At 34.9% G+C, this 15,541-nt stretch overlaps 4 protein-coding genes across 6 annotated transcripts; 1 reads left to right on the top strand and 3 right to left on the bottom strand.

Annotated features, from left to right (window-relative positions):
• Nucleotides 1-457: 457 nt before the first annotated feature.
• Nucleotides 458-1,576, bottom strand: LOC124407809 (sulfiredoxin-1). 2 transcript variants are annotated; one of them, XM_046884350.1, is made up of 3 exons: nucleotides 1,475-1,576; nucleotides 792-995; nucleotides 458-696 (listed from the first exon to the last, which is right to left on the bottom strand). In XM_046884350.1, exons 1-3 carry the CDS (start codon nucleotides 1,533-1,535, stop codon nucleotides 548-550), a joined length of 414 nt encoding a protein of 137 aa, XP_046740306.1. In that variant the 5' UTR covers nucleotides 1,536-1,576; the 3' UTR covers nucleotides 458-547. The 2 variants fall into 2 exon arrangements, with proteins under 2 accessions (XP_046740306.1, XP_046740307.1); XM_046884351.1 differs by having other exon boundaries at nucleotides 575-696; nucleotides 766-995.
• A 423-nt stretch (nucleotides 1,577-1,999) lies between these two features.
• LOC124407801 (iron-sulfur protein NUBPL) lies at nucleotides 2,000-4,058 on the bottom strand. Its single transcript, XM_046884332.1, has 4 exons — nucleotides 3,809-4,058; nucleotides 3,361-3,719; nucleotides 2,451-2,824; nucleotides 2,000-2,291 (listed from the first exon to the last, which is right to left on the bottom strand). Exons 1-4 carry the CDS (start codon nucleotides 3,881-3,883, stop codon nucleotides 2,122-2,124), a joined length of 978 nt encoding a protein of 325 aa, XP_046740288.1. The 5' UTR covers nucleotides 3,884-4,058; the 3' UTR covers nucleotides 2,000-2,121.
• Nucleotides 4,059-4,135: 77 nt separating this feature from the next.
• Nucleotides 4,136-11,776, top strand: LOC124407800 (protein SMG7-like). 2 transcript variants are annotated; one of them, XM_046884331.1, is made up of 9 exons: nucleotides 4,136-4,295; nucleotides 4,629-4,698; nucleotides 5,386-5,724; nucleotides 6,424-7,163; nucleotides 7,279-7,422; nucleotides 7,568-7,963; nucleotides 8,067-9,052; nucleotides 9,173-9,577; nucleotides 9,785-11,776. In XM_046884331.1, the coding sequence occupies exons 2-9, from the start codon at nucleotides 4,667-4,669 to the stop codon at nucleotides 9,995-9,997; spliced, it is 3,255 nt and encodes a 1,084-aa protein (XP_046740287.1). In that variant the 5' UTR covers nucleotides 4,136-4,295; nucleotides 4,629-4,666; the 3' UTR covers nucleotides 9,998-11,776. The 2 variants fall into 2 exon arrangements, with proteins under 2 accessions (XP_046740287.1, XP_046740286.1); XM_046884330.1 differs by having other exon boundaries at nucleotides 8,067-9,577.
• Nucleotides 11,777-12,281: 505 nt separating this feature from the next.
• Nucleotides 12,282-15,265, bottom strand: LOC124407802 (E3 ubiquitin-protein ligase SIAH1B-like). The gene is made up of 5 exons (XM_046884334.1): nucleotides 14,986-15,265; nucleotides 14,040-14,243; nucleotides 13,577-13,819; nucleotides 13,020-13,262; nucleotides 12,282-12,742 (listed from the first exon to the last, which is right to left on the bottom strand). The coding sequence occupies exons 1-5, from the start codon at nucleotides 15,007-15,009 to the stop codon at nucleotides 12,605-12,607; spliced, it is 852 nt and encodes a 283-aa protein (XP_046740290.1). The 5' UTR covers nucleotides 15,010-15,265; the 3' UTR covers nucleotides 12,282-12,604.
• Between the last annotated feature and the right edge of the window lie 276 nt (nucleotides 15,266-15,541).

Below are 15,541 nucleotides of genomic sequence, written 5' to 3'. Positions count from 1 at the left end.
TACAGCTCAGTAACATACAAATTGCGAAAACCTCTTGTGACCTGGTTATCACAGAGAATGTCATGAAAATATATACATGTAACTTATCACCTTTATAGCAATAGCAGCTTTCATTATTTTTATTAGCATTTCAATCAAGTTCTTTAAATATTTAAATCGATGCACCGTATAAATATGTATGAACATGCAGATTCTTGTTGCATGGAAGAAAACAGAAAACAACGCACTTATTTGCCTTTTTGAATATGCTCAGTTCTTTAAATAAATATACTGACGAAACCAGTTTTATCCAAATAAACAATACGGTGCATTTTCGATTGTCACTTAAAGTTCAAACATATTGAATTCAAATTTTGTTGATATTAATTTCCTATGTCGAATTGTATGATGTGAACATTGTTGACTGATTCACTGTATGTGTTATAGGAATGGAATTCTATCAATCACTGATATTTTCTACATAATTTTTTTTGTGAAATTCAGTTGAGCACACTGATAAAGTACTAAAGTAATGATAAGATAGTATTTCTCACATGTTAGTCTGTCATTATACGAGATCTGGAGTGGAGCTTCCAAGATAACTGCGCAAGTCATTTATCGTTGACTTGACCAATTTAGCTTTTATCGTTTCCTTGCCAAGTCTCTGATGTGCCGTATACCGGTGACATCCTCCAAAAGAATAATAGTAATCTCCTCCTGAAGGAAATAAGTTTTTACAATTAATCTCTACCAAACCATATATAATATAATATATGATTTACAAACATTTTGACTACGTCGTGGTACGTTACCTTCTCTTCCTTTAATCCATAAAATATCGACAGGTGGTACCAAAGACTCTCTATCAGGATCAGTCAATGTATCCATCAAACTTTTTACCTTTTCTTCATTAACTTCCGGAGGGAATGGTCTTGTCACAACTCGCATAGGGACTTCGTGAATCTCTGTGATGTTTCCAGCATGTATGCTTGTTAATTCGCAACTCATTGTTGGCCCTAGATGTATATTTTATTCATTTAAATTCGAAAACTTCTATATTGTCTATTCTTATGGTATTCAAAATGATAACAAGAGTCTGTGATTCTAATCCTCCTTTAATCAGTCAATAAAAACAGGATAAATGTTTTTTTTTTCGTGGACGTAGGATCATCTTACATTAAAAAGAAAACTAACTACCGATACGATTGGAAGTTTTTTGTGTCAAACTATTATCAGAATGATTTGAAATATTTTGATAGTTGTAACTAATCTCAATTCTGCAAAACAACAAATGGCAGCCTGGCTCTCAGCATTGATAATATTGCACAAAATGAACTCTAGTTAGCAATTACATCATTCCAGTTGTAACTTTCTAAACATTAAACGGCTTTCTTAAGTGATATTTTCGGTCGTATGATACTTTGTTCATGCTAAGTAGTATAATAGTTATAACTTATGTTTTGTCAAAATTGAGGACACCACATGTTCTACTCACAGAGACTTTGAAATGCTGTTGACATCAACGCTCTGTATTGTATCTTTGGCTGCAACGACATTACTAACAGAAATTGTTGCTTCAGAGCCTACGTGAGATTGATGAGTCATTTCTTTCCCCACCCTTTCACATGACGTCTTTTCGTACGTGTAAGTTTGAAATTCATGAAGAAAACTCTGAACCTGGTAACTTCACTTTTATTGTACTTTACATTAATGGTAATTGAAATTCCATTATATACTTAGTACAAAGCAAATTTTATACACGATAATATTTTAGTTTCCAACTCTATTTTCTGAAAGTCACAAATAAAACCAAGTTACATGTAGAAAAGCAAGCTCTCGACCTTCCTAGGATAAGGTTTGAATTTTTTCAATATCGCAGGTTTTTGGCTTACCTTAAGGAGGAAGGATTATTTAATTTTGGGATAAATTCGTTATTGCCATTTTTACTATGATCATTTAAATAGCTGTAGTCACCCCTCGAGTATATGTATGACACAAGTAAGTATATAGTTTGAATGAATAATCGTAACAGGTATTTATTACATAGTAATTTTATTACAAATTATATATTTACAATCTATTTTACGAAATAATTCTAAATCACAGAGAGTAGATTAAAAGTTTCGATAATTAATTATTACTCTATGTATTATTGATTGGTTGTTTCTTTAGGAATTCTATTACTGTATGTGCAAGCCTACAATAAGCATTTGCAATTAAGCTTTCCGGCAGTGATAAAACTATCGGTTTGCCATTATCACAATACTTTGATATTTGGCTGTCCATTGGAATTTTTTCCAGGAAATCTATATCTGTGAAAGAGAAAATATTGCATCGTCAAGTACTCCAGCATATTTTTGGCGGGATACAGATTTTCAGGTTTGAGAATATTTTCGTATGTATTTTAATTGAAACTTAATTCGTTGTGCAAATTTTCATTCTAGAGTATGATTACAAAGTGTAATAATTACCGAGTTCTTTGGCTAAGCTCTCCGTTCCATCTCCAAAAAGCTGCACTTGGTGCGAACACACAGGGCAGGTTACACTGCTCATATTTTCAACAATTCCAGCAACCGGAACATTCATTTTTTGAAACATAACTGCTCCTCTTCTAGCTACTTGGAGGGCTGCAGACTGTGGAGTGGTAACTATTATAACTCCAGACAATGGAAGATTCTGGATTAATGATAAATGCGTATCGCCTGTCCCAGGAGGAGTATCTACTATAAGGTAGTCCAGTGGGGTCCAGGCTGTCTGACGGATTAATTTGTCAAGAGCACTCATCACCATCAGGCCTCGCCATATAACAGGAGATTTTTCGTCAATCAGAAATCCCATTGACATACTGTATACAAAACAATGTCATTATACACTTAGAATGTTTGGTATAATTGTATTCTTTCAAGTCAGCTAGTACTTTCAAGCTCAGGATATCTGGACCTAATTTATGAAATTTAATACTGAACCATGAATAACGAATCGGTGTAAAACTATTGTGGCAAGTTAATTTACCTAATTAATTATACCTGTAGTCTGTAGGATTAGTTGCATGTATGATGATTACGGTGTGTGGAGGCAAAGTTTCTTCACATGACAAGATATTCCAAATATTAAAAGCTAGTAGGCCATAAAATAAATATTTTGGTGATGTTAAACTAATATAGGAACAAAATATATAGGTAGGGTGCTCAGAAATGGCAATGCTTTTAACTTTGATCAAGTAAAGTAGTATTATCTGGAAAGAGGATGTAATCTTTTGGTTTTTTGGATATTGTCATGCGTTAACTTGGAACTATGTACCAAGACACTAATTATTTAATGGTATTAGTCCAAATAATTCAACTCAAGTGGCAAGCTCTGAGATCCAACATAGAAATTTACCATTTAATACCATAATTAAGGAGTGGTTCCATTAGATTTTCTTGATTCAGAATCGGAGTCTCGTGTAAGTTCATCATTAATGGTATGGATGGACCAAATACATCCGCATCTAATAATCCCACGGACTTATTTGGTTCAACAGTCTTAATAGCAGTACATAAATTAACAGCGGTTGTTGACTTGCCGACTCCCCCCTTACCAGAAGCAACAAGTAAAATTTGCTTTACACCTGGGATTGGTTTTTGCTTTGGCAATCCACGGGCCATGATCTCCTTGCGCCTGACATCTATTTCCTCCTTTTTTTTATTATCACGTTCAGCAGATGACGCTGATGACGATGATGATAAGGACGTATGAAGCTATAAAGTAAAGAATCCGTATAACTTATACGTATTTACCAATGTTTTGAGTGGCTCTTAATTTTAATTTATCGTTCGTCTTCACTCACATTTTTCAAGCTTGGGCATACGTATCTGCGAGTGACGAATCTTATCGAAACCAACGTCATTTTAAATTGTGACATATGTGTAATAACCTGCGGAAAGTAAATTGATTCTAACCTGAAACTGTACGTCACGACACCCCAGTAACGAGGCGCTGTGTCGCGTCTTTACTTAGGACAATAATAATATCCCTAAATTCTTGATGTATGGTATAAATGTTCTTTTTGTTTTTTCTTCTTTATAATTATTGGAATAATTAAACGATTCAGCAAACGCGTGAATCGTGTATTTGAGTTGTATAGAGATCTATTCGTTGAGAAAAAGTTTGGGGAAAATACAATTTGTATTATTTCTCTTGTGTTCTTCGACTGCAGCCTCCACCTACGCACTGGGCAGACGTTTTTCGATAGTTAAAGAGCCAGCCGTCCGTCCGTCGTTTGATGTATTTTCTCAAGTTCCCGTAACTTTTAGCCCCGAAATAAATATGTGACAGTACGTTTTTAAATTGATATTAACTAACTAGAAATCAGCTTCAACAATTTCGACATGGCGTTTACCTTATTATAACAAAATTTCCTACGTTCTTTCAACCATTTACATCATTATAACCGACCATCGTACCGGACCTAACCTAAAGCGTTCGTTGGGTTAGGTGTGTGGACAAATTTTTTACCTTTCAATTTATATTGCGTCAATTTTTCGCGATTCGATCAATTTTCGTAGGTTCATTAAGAGAAGTCTAATGTTTTCGAGCATTTTTTGCCTCCAGCAAATTAATCTAATTGTCACGGTTAAGCATTTATTCTTAACCTTTCTTTCTCGCAGGTCGGCCACATCGCGCATAAACGCGGCTGACGCAGAATATGGGCCTGAAAGCAGCTGTCCAAGCACTAAAGTGGGTATAAACTTTCAATTTATCAATTTACAGAATGTTGACAATTGTAAAAGCTTCTAGAGCTCCCAAGTCGTGCATTCAAACTCTTCTTATTCAAAATCAGTTTGCTCATTTATCCTCCAAGATAAATATACTTGGATAAACGTCTTGACGGCGTGTTACTTTGAAGATAATGTTCGACCGAGTGTGGCTAAGAAAATTCTCTCACTCCAATAACGGGATCTGCCTGAAACAAAACAGTCAGCTTTTTGTTTCATTCTGCGTCTCTCGAAATAGATGTTTTGTAGTTAGGGGCCGAAAACTATAATCAGAACAAATGTATGCTATTGCGATCAAGGAATTTCTAGTGCTTTTTGCTAAATTATACTGTCAAGATATTCTAAAAAAATGTTGTTTCAATTCCTGTTTCATCACAGTTATTAACAGTAAATGCAACTAATGTTCGTTCGTATATAAGCAAAATTGTAATAGTTGTAGTCCTGTATACACGTACATGCATTAAGTTTGCGGATAACGAATACTCTTTGTTTTTCTTGTTTTCGTAAAAATTTTTTGTATTATTGATTTATTTTTTCTCAAAGTGGTGTTGATCTATACTTGAAACATTATGAATTGTAGTTACTCGATTGTCATTCTTTGTTATCAACATGTGTGTGTTGATAATTCATAACTTTATTTTGACTTCAGGAAGGCAGAACCGCTAAAGGATAAAGTTCAACAGTGCAAGGATCTTCTAAACGACAACGATGCATGGGTCTGCCAGCAGCAACTTCAAAAGATTTATCAACAGGTCCTTATCTTGGATCTCGAATATGCACTTGACCGCAAAGTTGAACAAGAACTCTGGAATCTTGGATTTAAGAATTACATAGCCACTCTACAAATACAAGCAAAGGATCGAAAAAATCCAAAACGGGGTGAATCCCAGGCTATGTTGAGTTGGTGTCTTGAAGCAGCAAGCGGTTTCTATTTAACTCTTCTGCAAGAAATATGTACTGCCTTTGATTTGGATCTACCATTCAGACGGTAAGATTTTACTTTTAATAATTCTACTCATATTAGATCTAGCGGTGAGTTTATAGTTTTGTTGAATATCTCTTCATTGAATGGCAAAGGATGGACTAGTACTGATTCATTGAATTGATATCATAGAAATGATTATTTTTGTTTTGATAAGTATACGTATTTGAAACTATGTTTTGAAAAAAGTAATTTAGTTTGCTGTCAAAATGTGCCTACTGTAAATGTTTATAATTTGTGCTTCATTTTCGTCTCTGAAAACTTGGATGGAGAAACAAGCTTCTCTACGTTATTAAGAAAGTTGCCTTTACGAACAAATGAGAGCGGTTTTGGGTCTCCAAAGTACAATGGAATGCAAGTTAAAGATTTATACAAATTTCTTTGCAAAATTATTTTTGAAAAGCATCTCCAAGGTAATTCCCACTCAGAGGAAACCTAGTTTTCATTTTTCAGACCTGTCACTTTCCCATAAATTTTAGTACCAGTATCAAGGGAAAAAAGTGCAGACCAAACTTACAAGCACTCATACCCGAAACACTTCATCTGACAATTGAATTACTCCTTGTAGAAGATGCCTAAGAGTATCTATCGAATCACTAGAGCATTAATGATTTATATTTCTTCAATTACAATTTTTGTTATTTCGATAGTATTGGATGATTTCTTGAATTGTATTTCGTTATTGTCAATTCTTTTCTATTACAGCAAGAGCTATGTATATGGATGTACCTCACCATGGAAGGCAGTAGAAAAGTTATCGGCACCACACAAATCTTCCTGTTTCTACGTGTGCCAATATTGTCTTGTTCATTTGGGAGATATAGCTCGTTATAGGAATGAAAACAAACAAGCAGAACTGTTCTATCGACATGCAGTTTCGTTGTCACCATCTAGTGGACAACCATACAATCAGTTAGCACTATTGGAAGCATCTCGCGGTGATAAATTGGGCACAGTTTTTCACTATGTGCGATCGGTAGCTGTTAAACATCCATTTCCTGTTGCAACAGCAAATCTTGCAAAGACCCTGTCTTCTGCCCTAAATGATAAATCGTTCAATACTGAAGGGAAGACTAAATTAACATCTCAAGAATATATAAGTGTTTTCTTGAAGCTACATGGTGTACTGCATAATCTGGGAGAAGTGAGTGTGGCTGCAAAGTATGTAACCATTCTTACTGAAAGTATGACTGCTCTTGTAGCAACGGAAAGCTTTAGCTCTTGGCGGTTGGTACAAATGCTGTCAATCAATTTGTACGCACTGCAACACGCTGTTGGAAGTACAGCTGATAGTGCAGATATTTTGAATACAGAACAGTTGAGTTCGGATGAAAAAATTGCAAGAAACTGTGTGTTGGATTTAATAGCTGGAAGTCTATCGGCTTTACTTTTACCTGTTTACACAATTAAAGGAGCTGTGATAGACTACTTTGCACTACCGACAAGTGAGTTTTGACAGTATCATTGTAGTCCGTAACTGGTGAAATTGATACATTACTGTGTAATATAAATGTGACTCAGCTGTACTTCGTTATTTCAATTATTTTATAACATTTGCAGTAAAATTGTGCCTTGAGTGGATTCGTCTGAAACCAAGAGTTCTGGAAGAAACAGCATTTGCATCTAGACTGCAGATTTGGCCCAGTCTTTGTTTACTTTTAAATGGACTGCAACAAAGCATTGGTGACTTCAAATCTGATCTCTGTAAGTCCGTAGATTTTTTTTCACATTGTGACTAAGTAAAAGACGATATTCATTTCAGTTCTCAGCGTTGTGTATTCCTTGTCTTTTTACCAATAAATTTACTTAGTAACAACATTCATTTATGTGACAATGTTTTTCGCCACAGATGGAAAAGTCCCTTTACCAGAGGATCGTGATTTACAGGGCTTTTTGCCACTGGAGAAAGCCTTTGAGGCTCTTCGATTCTCTAACACAGATCTCGATGGTGACATTGTATCTTTAAACAAACTACGTGCTACACGTATCTTAGATTTGGGTCATCAGTTGACAGAACAGCAAGTGAATGGCACAGCGTTGATATCCGTTGTAAAAGGTGACCAGGATTTACAAGAGAAATTTTCAGCAGGAAACGAAACAGCCGGACTTAGTAAAGAATTGTGGAAAGAGTTAGAAGAGCTAAGCTTAAGCAAAGACAAACAACCGCTAGTAAATGCCAGTCCAGTTCCCTCAGAGTCAGCTAGTAGCAAGGGGTCGTGGGAAGCAGATATTCCTGAATCTGCAGGTGAGTCGAACTTGAAAATTTTTTTGCCTCATATGTCAAAATTAAAAGTCAAGCATTTTAAATTAATATAACTGATGTAACTGATATATTTTGTTATTTATAGTTGAGAAACGGATAGGTATATTAAAGCCGCAAGGTTCCCTAGAACGCAGTAGAGATTCGGTAGTGACTGGCACCGAAGGTAGCAATTCAGAGACCAACTCAATTCCGTCAATCAGAAAGCCAAGACAAAATATAGCTATGCAGGCAATAATGCGTCGTGCAGAAACTGAGCAGAAGCAAGTAACGTTCAAGAATATATCACCGGTAATAATTGAGGAGGAGGATGCTAAGGTTAAGCCAACTCCTACTTCACCGACTAAAAATGGGGTCAATAAAAATGTGCAGTTGAATTTACAATCATCGAATCAAAATGGTCTGCTAAGTTCAAATCAGGTCACAAGTGGACAGATTCATTCGATACCCCTTATAAGTAGAGCGGCAAGTGTAAAGAACAGTACACCCGTGCAAAACCAAGCTACATCAATTTCAAATCAATTAAAATTGAAATTAGATATACCACAACCATCACAAGTTAATCAGCATCTGCCAAATGAACCTCTCCACAACATAACGCAATTTGGTTTTCAAAATCATGTTTCTGGGCAGACTACATACCAAAATCAGCCCTTTAATGTACAAAATCCTCAATTCGGAAAGAATTTCATGACTGGACATATGCAGAATTTCCCACAATACCAGGTCCCAGGGCAATTCAATATGCCTCAAAATATAACAATGTCTCATGGTGTAAATCAGAATCATCGACTACCACATCAGAGAATTGGCCAAAATGTGCCTCAGAGTGGAACGTTACAGCAAAATTTAGGACCAAATTCAGTTCCTCAACAAAGTTTTGGAACCAACATCTCCCAAAGTGCTGCACTCCAGCAAACTATGATTCAGAATGCCGCATTGCATCAAACGATGGGAATCCAAGAGCAGGGTATAGTCCAAAATAATTTGAGGCCAAATGGCCCTAATTTGCAGGGTCAAATGAAATTACCAATGTCTGGTATGACTAACGGATTGCAAGGTTTACAAAATATGGCAAGTTATCAAAAAACTTTTCAACAAAATGTAACATTGCCAAATGTTCCGAACTCTACGATAAATCCAACAAACTTATCAAACGTCCAAAGTATTAATTACAATCCCAATTTTGGACAGAATGCGTTTAATCAGATGTATCAGAAACAAATGTCTCCAGCAGCCTATACTAAGGCAACAGGTCAATTCACGTTTCCAAGCCAGGCTACTACCAGTAAAGGTCAACAATCTTCAAATAATTATCAAAGATTCTCTAGTTACGAAAACAAAGACTTTAATTTGTGGAAGGATAACCAGCTGCCGCAACCACCAGTTACTTGGTGGGGAAATACAAGAGCGTCTCAAATCCCATGCAAGGATATGCAAGGCGATGTGTTTCAGAATTGGCCAACAGCAAGTCCTCCAGGATCAGTAAATGTATTTCCTACAGTACCACTCACACCAGGAAATAATTATCACCAAAATCCGATGCTAGGCAGACAGTCGTATACCAGAAATAGTTTTGACGAAGCTAGATCATATGAGGTGCGAGGCTTCCCAATAAATATTCGAGTAAACTTAAATATTGAGATTGATGAGTGATCCAATTGTGAAGCATACTAACATTATTTACGTTTAAATCAATTGACGCTCTTATATTTTTTTTTATTTTTCGTATTATCAATTTATACAGACATGTGCATAAATATGAATATTTACAGAAATGATGCATATGAATTCATTTACTTTTAGATGGAACAAAAACAGCCGCAGTCACCAGGTGCTGGAAATACATATTCTCTGTTTAGTGGCAACACATGGGGAGCAGCACCTCAACAAAATCCATCTAATCAAGATCAAGTGAAGAACAGACTTAGCCAGCAATCTCTTTGGTCAGGTCCTGGCCCTTCGCCTTTAGAAAGACTTCTAGAACAGCAAAAATCGCTTCGTGAGGGTGGCACTTGAAGGAAACATGTTGAACGCTAACGCAACATGGAACAAACTTATCCTCTTACCCAACACGCGGGCTAAGTAACTAGACATAATCACAGCAAAAGCTATGATAACGTAAGTTACAGAATGAAAAAATTATCACACACTAATAAATCCCCTCCAAAGAGAAAGAAAAAATAAGTCAACAAACAAAATTCACCAACTGACAGGAATATCAGATGGAATAATAGATTACCCAAAACTGAATGAAGTATGGTAAGATCCACTGGGAACATTGATGTTCGTTAATAAAGGTTAAAAAAGCACGCATAAAGTTCGAATCTGGGTACGAATATTGTTACCAGAAACAGATATGGACAGAAATTCTCTCTCACTATTACGAAGTCGTTACAGAAATTCGAAAGTATACTATTTGAGTAGCGAATATACCCTGGATGTGACGATACATTTTCGTACATCAGGATCTTTAGAATTAGTAGCACGTCTTGGGTCCTGATTACTGTTCGATGCGACGTGGTTGCATTAAAGTTGAAATTACTTGGAACTTGAATAGAGACAAGTTTAGGCTTGCCAGTAATTACATAAATAACAATAAGCATGAATGGTTTTAGGGAGACCATCATGCAGCCTTGATGTTATCATAGCGTTGAATTAAAATCTATATCCAAAGTATTATGAGCAAGGAAACTTCAATAAATAGAGTTTTGCTAATACATTTAGAGCGAGCATTATTTAAATTCTCTATCGTGAAGATCTATTTTCAACTGATTATAGGTACGATAGCATAATGTATTTTAGTATGATAAAAGAAAAAACGGCTACCCTCATCAATAATATACTTCGATTCTAATATTTGTTTCAGGTGAAACTAAATAAATTTTATAACATAACAACAGCTAGAGTAGCTGGAGACTGATTTATTAATTATATCTCAAGCTTCATTAGCTTCAAGACAAAAAGTAAGAAATGATAAAAAAAAAAAAATGCACTGTCGTCATGAAGGCATATGTAGACTAATGAAATATTGATAAAAACTCAAAACTGATATCTTAACGATTATGTTAAATTTATAGAAATATTAAATTACCTGCAAATATAATATGTTAAATATGCAAAACTGGTATTGTTTTAAACCTATCAATATTGTAACTATACATTTTCCAATAATTTGTAACAATTTGATTTCGTTGGTAATTAAAATTATAGTAGTATTAAACATTAAAAACATGCATATAGTCCTTGAACGTCATTGAGTGGCATCGTGCATATACTCACCCAACCGCAATTTGTTCAAGAAATGCAAATTTTTATATTCATCGACAGCATAGTTTTATTGTAAATTAAATTTCATTTGGAAGAAAGAGTAGGAATGATTGGAGTTTGGGTAATGCAATTGCATTCAGTATAGGCGGTTTCATGTTCAGAAAAAATATATTTCGTTGTAAAATTATATACCAAAACTATAAGTGTGAAAAATTATGTAGACAAGTTTGCGCCAGTTCGCGGAACCAAAGGCGCTTTAGGTAGTTACATTATGCATTATAACAAGCCATAAAAAGTAAAGTTACCAATTATATGCGATAAAGGTCGCGAGGAACGGTCTCATTTTGAGGAGCTCAACATTGTTTTAATCGAGTACAGGGTAATTAAACCCAACCAGCCGTAATTCTTAACACTTCGATTTCTAAGTATACATATGTCATTTTGGCACTCTACATATAAGTAACAAAAATGTTTATTATTCGATGTAATACAGAGTATTAAAATATATTTGGTAGTTCGTCCTGGGGAGACTTACATGCTTATTACTATATTAACAAACTTAAGGTAATATGTACAAAGTCAGAGCAATATTTGCATCATTCGATAGCTTATCTCGTACAGTGAATTTGATCCAGAACACATTTTCATAGATAAATGTGATTGCCTTAATTAAGTTTATTTGTTTTCAGAAATCTGTAATGAATTGTTTGCGAAGTTTGAAAGGATTATCATCAATATCTATGAGGATACGAAGGAGTTGTAGGTACTATTTCTGTATTTCGTAAACGGTCCCATTCAATGTTCGTGCCATCGCATCAGATTCACGGATTTTATGAACGACCCCAGAAAAATGTAATAAGTATAAAATTTATGGGGTCATTCAGCAGTTCTAGCAAATTTTTGGTACTGCAATTTTAGTACTGAATACGAGATGCACACAGATTTTTGAGATTGATCGAAATCACGAAGAATTGTTTAATTTCCTCGTAAAAAGTAGCACTGCATTTCTTTAATATGATTTGAAAATTTGAAGTAGTCATCAATGTTTGTCTTCGCATATTAACGAATAGAATATGAGCTTATTCTCTTACACATTTTCATCACAATCATTTAAATATCATTAGAATGACGGGGAAAAAAATAACAGATTTGAGCCTGCGGTAACTTTTCCAATCATTTTAAACTTTGCATTTTATTACTTTTCAGTCTTCCACTACGATTTTGGCTTTAATATGTACTGATTAAGATGGATATTGGATTGATACATACTTCCAGTAAAGTCAACAATTTATGTTTAAGCTTCCTTTAATATGCATATGCAATATTAAGTAAAACTGTTGAAGTTTTAACAACAGTTTATGGCAGTCGAGTCAAAATCATGATACACGAGAAGGTATCGGCGCAAGCTAACATGCGAATCATACTCTTACGTTTAACGACCAGGCAGTCTGAACTATCAAAAATGGACGCTGGACTTGAAATACAGGAGGGTACCTAGAGTAAGTAAATACAAACGATATAAGTAGTGATAATAGTGGTGATGCAGAAAGCAATTATAATGGATTTCTTGATTACTAATAATACGGCACTAAAGAAATACTGCATAGTTTTATATAAGTTGAAATTAGTAGAAAAATCTGACTTCAAAATTCATATACGTATAAATTTATCAATGTTTCCAAAATTATTGCCTGTATTTTAGCTTATGACTATTCCATCACCAGAACATTAATATCTGCTATCATTTTTTTTATGTACAGTATTGACTCACCTTTTCTTTGAAGCCAGTGCTTCTTTGACCACTCATAATCTTGAGTTCATATTCAAACTTGTTGCCGATAAAATAAGTACTCACGATCTGTACAATTCCAAACAAATCACCATTTTCATTTATTTTGATGTGCATGAAGAATAATCCCATCTCCGCGACACGAATAGCCAGATCATATTTAGTATTGTTATAATACTCCATTTCCCATACTTGCTGATACATGTTTTCACCAGTGCACTTAGACTTCATAGAAAGCATGAAAAAAGTTGAAAAGAATTGAATGATTACTAATGCTTATATCTAATCTAATATAATATTATTTTGCAGCCTTAAGTAAATATTTTATGATTAAAAATTCGCAAAATATTTCACAGATCTTGAACAGCAAGTACTACGGCAATCAGTAATGCATATTTAATTCCGTCACATGTATTTTTTACTTAAAGTTTAATTGATTTTCAACAGTCGAAGTTTGAAGCTATTGTAGAATCTCATTGTCTGGATTAAGCAAAAATTGAAACTGGAATGAAGTAAGATACACTGTTATCGGTTATTACCTCATGAAATTTGTGTTTGTGATAAAAACGAATATGCGGAATCATTCGACCATGTGCCAATTCTGCTTCACATGTTCCGATACGACAGGGAAACTTTCCCTTGGGAGCTAAGGGAGGAGCTGGCTTTGTTATCTTGGTTATGTTGGTTTCATTTTTTGCAATTACTACCTCAGTTTCAGTTTGTATTCCTATAGTGTTTCGACCTCTGTTGTTAAGACTGTGCATTGGATGTAACAATGAAAGCTGCAAAATTGAGGATACAAGTGTAAAATTATGTCACTTCGTTGTTTGATAAATTCTGATACATTTTTTATAATCGATCTTTAAAATACAAATTCCATTAGACTTTGAATAGTTCGTTTCATATCAAGTACAAAGTAGTACAGAAGTCGATTTTGATTTGATTTGATGTGCATAATGGAATAATTATAAATATAATCAAATACCACTTATAGACCATTACCTTTATGTCATCAAGTTTTCTTGATAATTCTTCAGCCAGATAGCTTCTAGCACCTGAGAAGCTACATTTGCACAAAGGGCACTCAGACATTAGGTCTTTGCAAACGTTGCATATGTGATGTCCGCGTTCACATTGTTTAACTGGTGACTTCGGTCGTTCAAAACACACAGGACATTGGAGTATCTCCTCTAAATCTTCACACCACTGCAGAACAATAAACATGATAAGTAATATGAGAATTTATAATCAATACACAGATTAGTATGACAATATGTTTATACAAAAATTGATTCTTTACCTTTTTCACAGTGTACAATATATAGCTATAATATGAGCTTTGCTACTATTATTTCATTGTGTCTATTCGCATGACAGAGTGAACCTATATGGGATACTCGAAATATTGCAAATGTTTACATGTCACGAATTTTTTGAAAAAAAATGGAGTGCTCGAACGAGTTTTGAAGGCATTCTAGTTTTTAGGTAAATAGAATTTTTCACATCATCCTTGAGGGTGAGACATCGGCAATGTGCGTCGTATCTCTTGGGTGTGTGTGGTTTTAAATAGTGATAGAATACGATTATTTATCAGAACTCTAGAACAATCGTCGGCACTCTAATTTTTAGCTAACGATTTGGGGAATACATTTGGCGTGTCTGAAGTGTCCTGTCAAGGTACAATCTGTGCTGGGAACAGACATGTCGTTATTATTCTCAACGATAAACCCAAAAAATTATCTAATTTGTTGTGATTTATATTAGCGTGCAAATGATGTGAATACCGCACTGTATCAAGTAAGTCTACATAGCTACGTAATCCGACGTGATAACGTCACATTGTAAATCAGACATGGGCGATGGATTTTGAAGTGGTTTGTAATGTCGGTATGTCTGTTAAAACCTAACCGATCACATCATAACAAATATATAATTGCAAACTTTGTACCTTTGCTCTCATTTCCTCGACCATGTTGACTCGATGTGAGTGTCGTATACTTTTGTTGTTGAACAATCATTACATGTTTATTACATGTATTATCATGAGCAATGGAAATACCAGTTAGTCACAGGACAGGAATGAAAGGATGAGAAAAATGCACGTGTAAAGCGAACCACAGCGAATGTGCAAACGAACCACAGCGAATAAACATCAATTTGCAATGAGAGGCTTCTCAATCGGAGGATCCCATCTAACATAACGGTTTATGGATATGTAAATTTAACGAATATGATTAGCCACAGCCCCTGATTCTGACTTAGTCTGCACGGTCTGCACTCATAAAAAGAACATTTTAGACAGCGTTGTCAACTCCTCTAGAGTAAATTATCGACGCAGGGCCGTGAAATTATGGTACGTTTATGGTACAGTCATCAAACGAAATTATTGATTCAGGACCGTAAATTATGGTACTTTAAAGCCCTGTATCCGGGATCAAAGCTTTTCAATTAGGTAAATAGAAAGAAATAAATACTCAAAGTTGACTCATAGATGAAACTTGGAT

The sequence above is a fragment of the Diprion similis genome, chromosome 6, assembly GCF_021155765.1.
Source record: "Diprion similis isolate iyDipSimi1 chromosome 6, iyDipSimi1.1, whole genome shotgun sequence".
Lineage (NCBI taxonomy): Eukaryota > Metazoa > Arthropoda > Insecta > Hymenoptera > Diprionidae > Diprion > Diprion similis.
The sequence above is the reverse complement of the archived record's forward strand: the minus strand, read 5'-3'. Positions and strand labels throughout refer to the sequence as shown.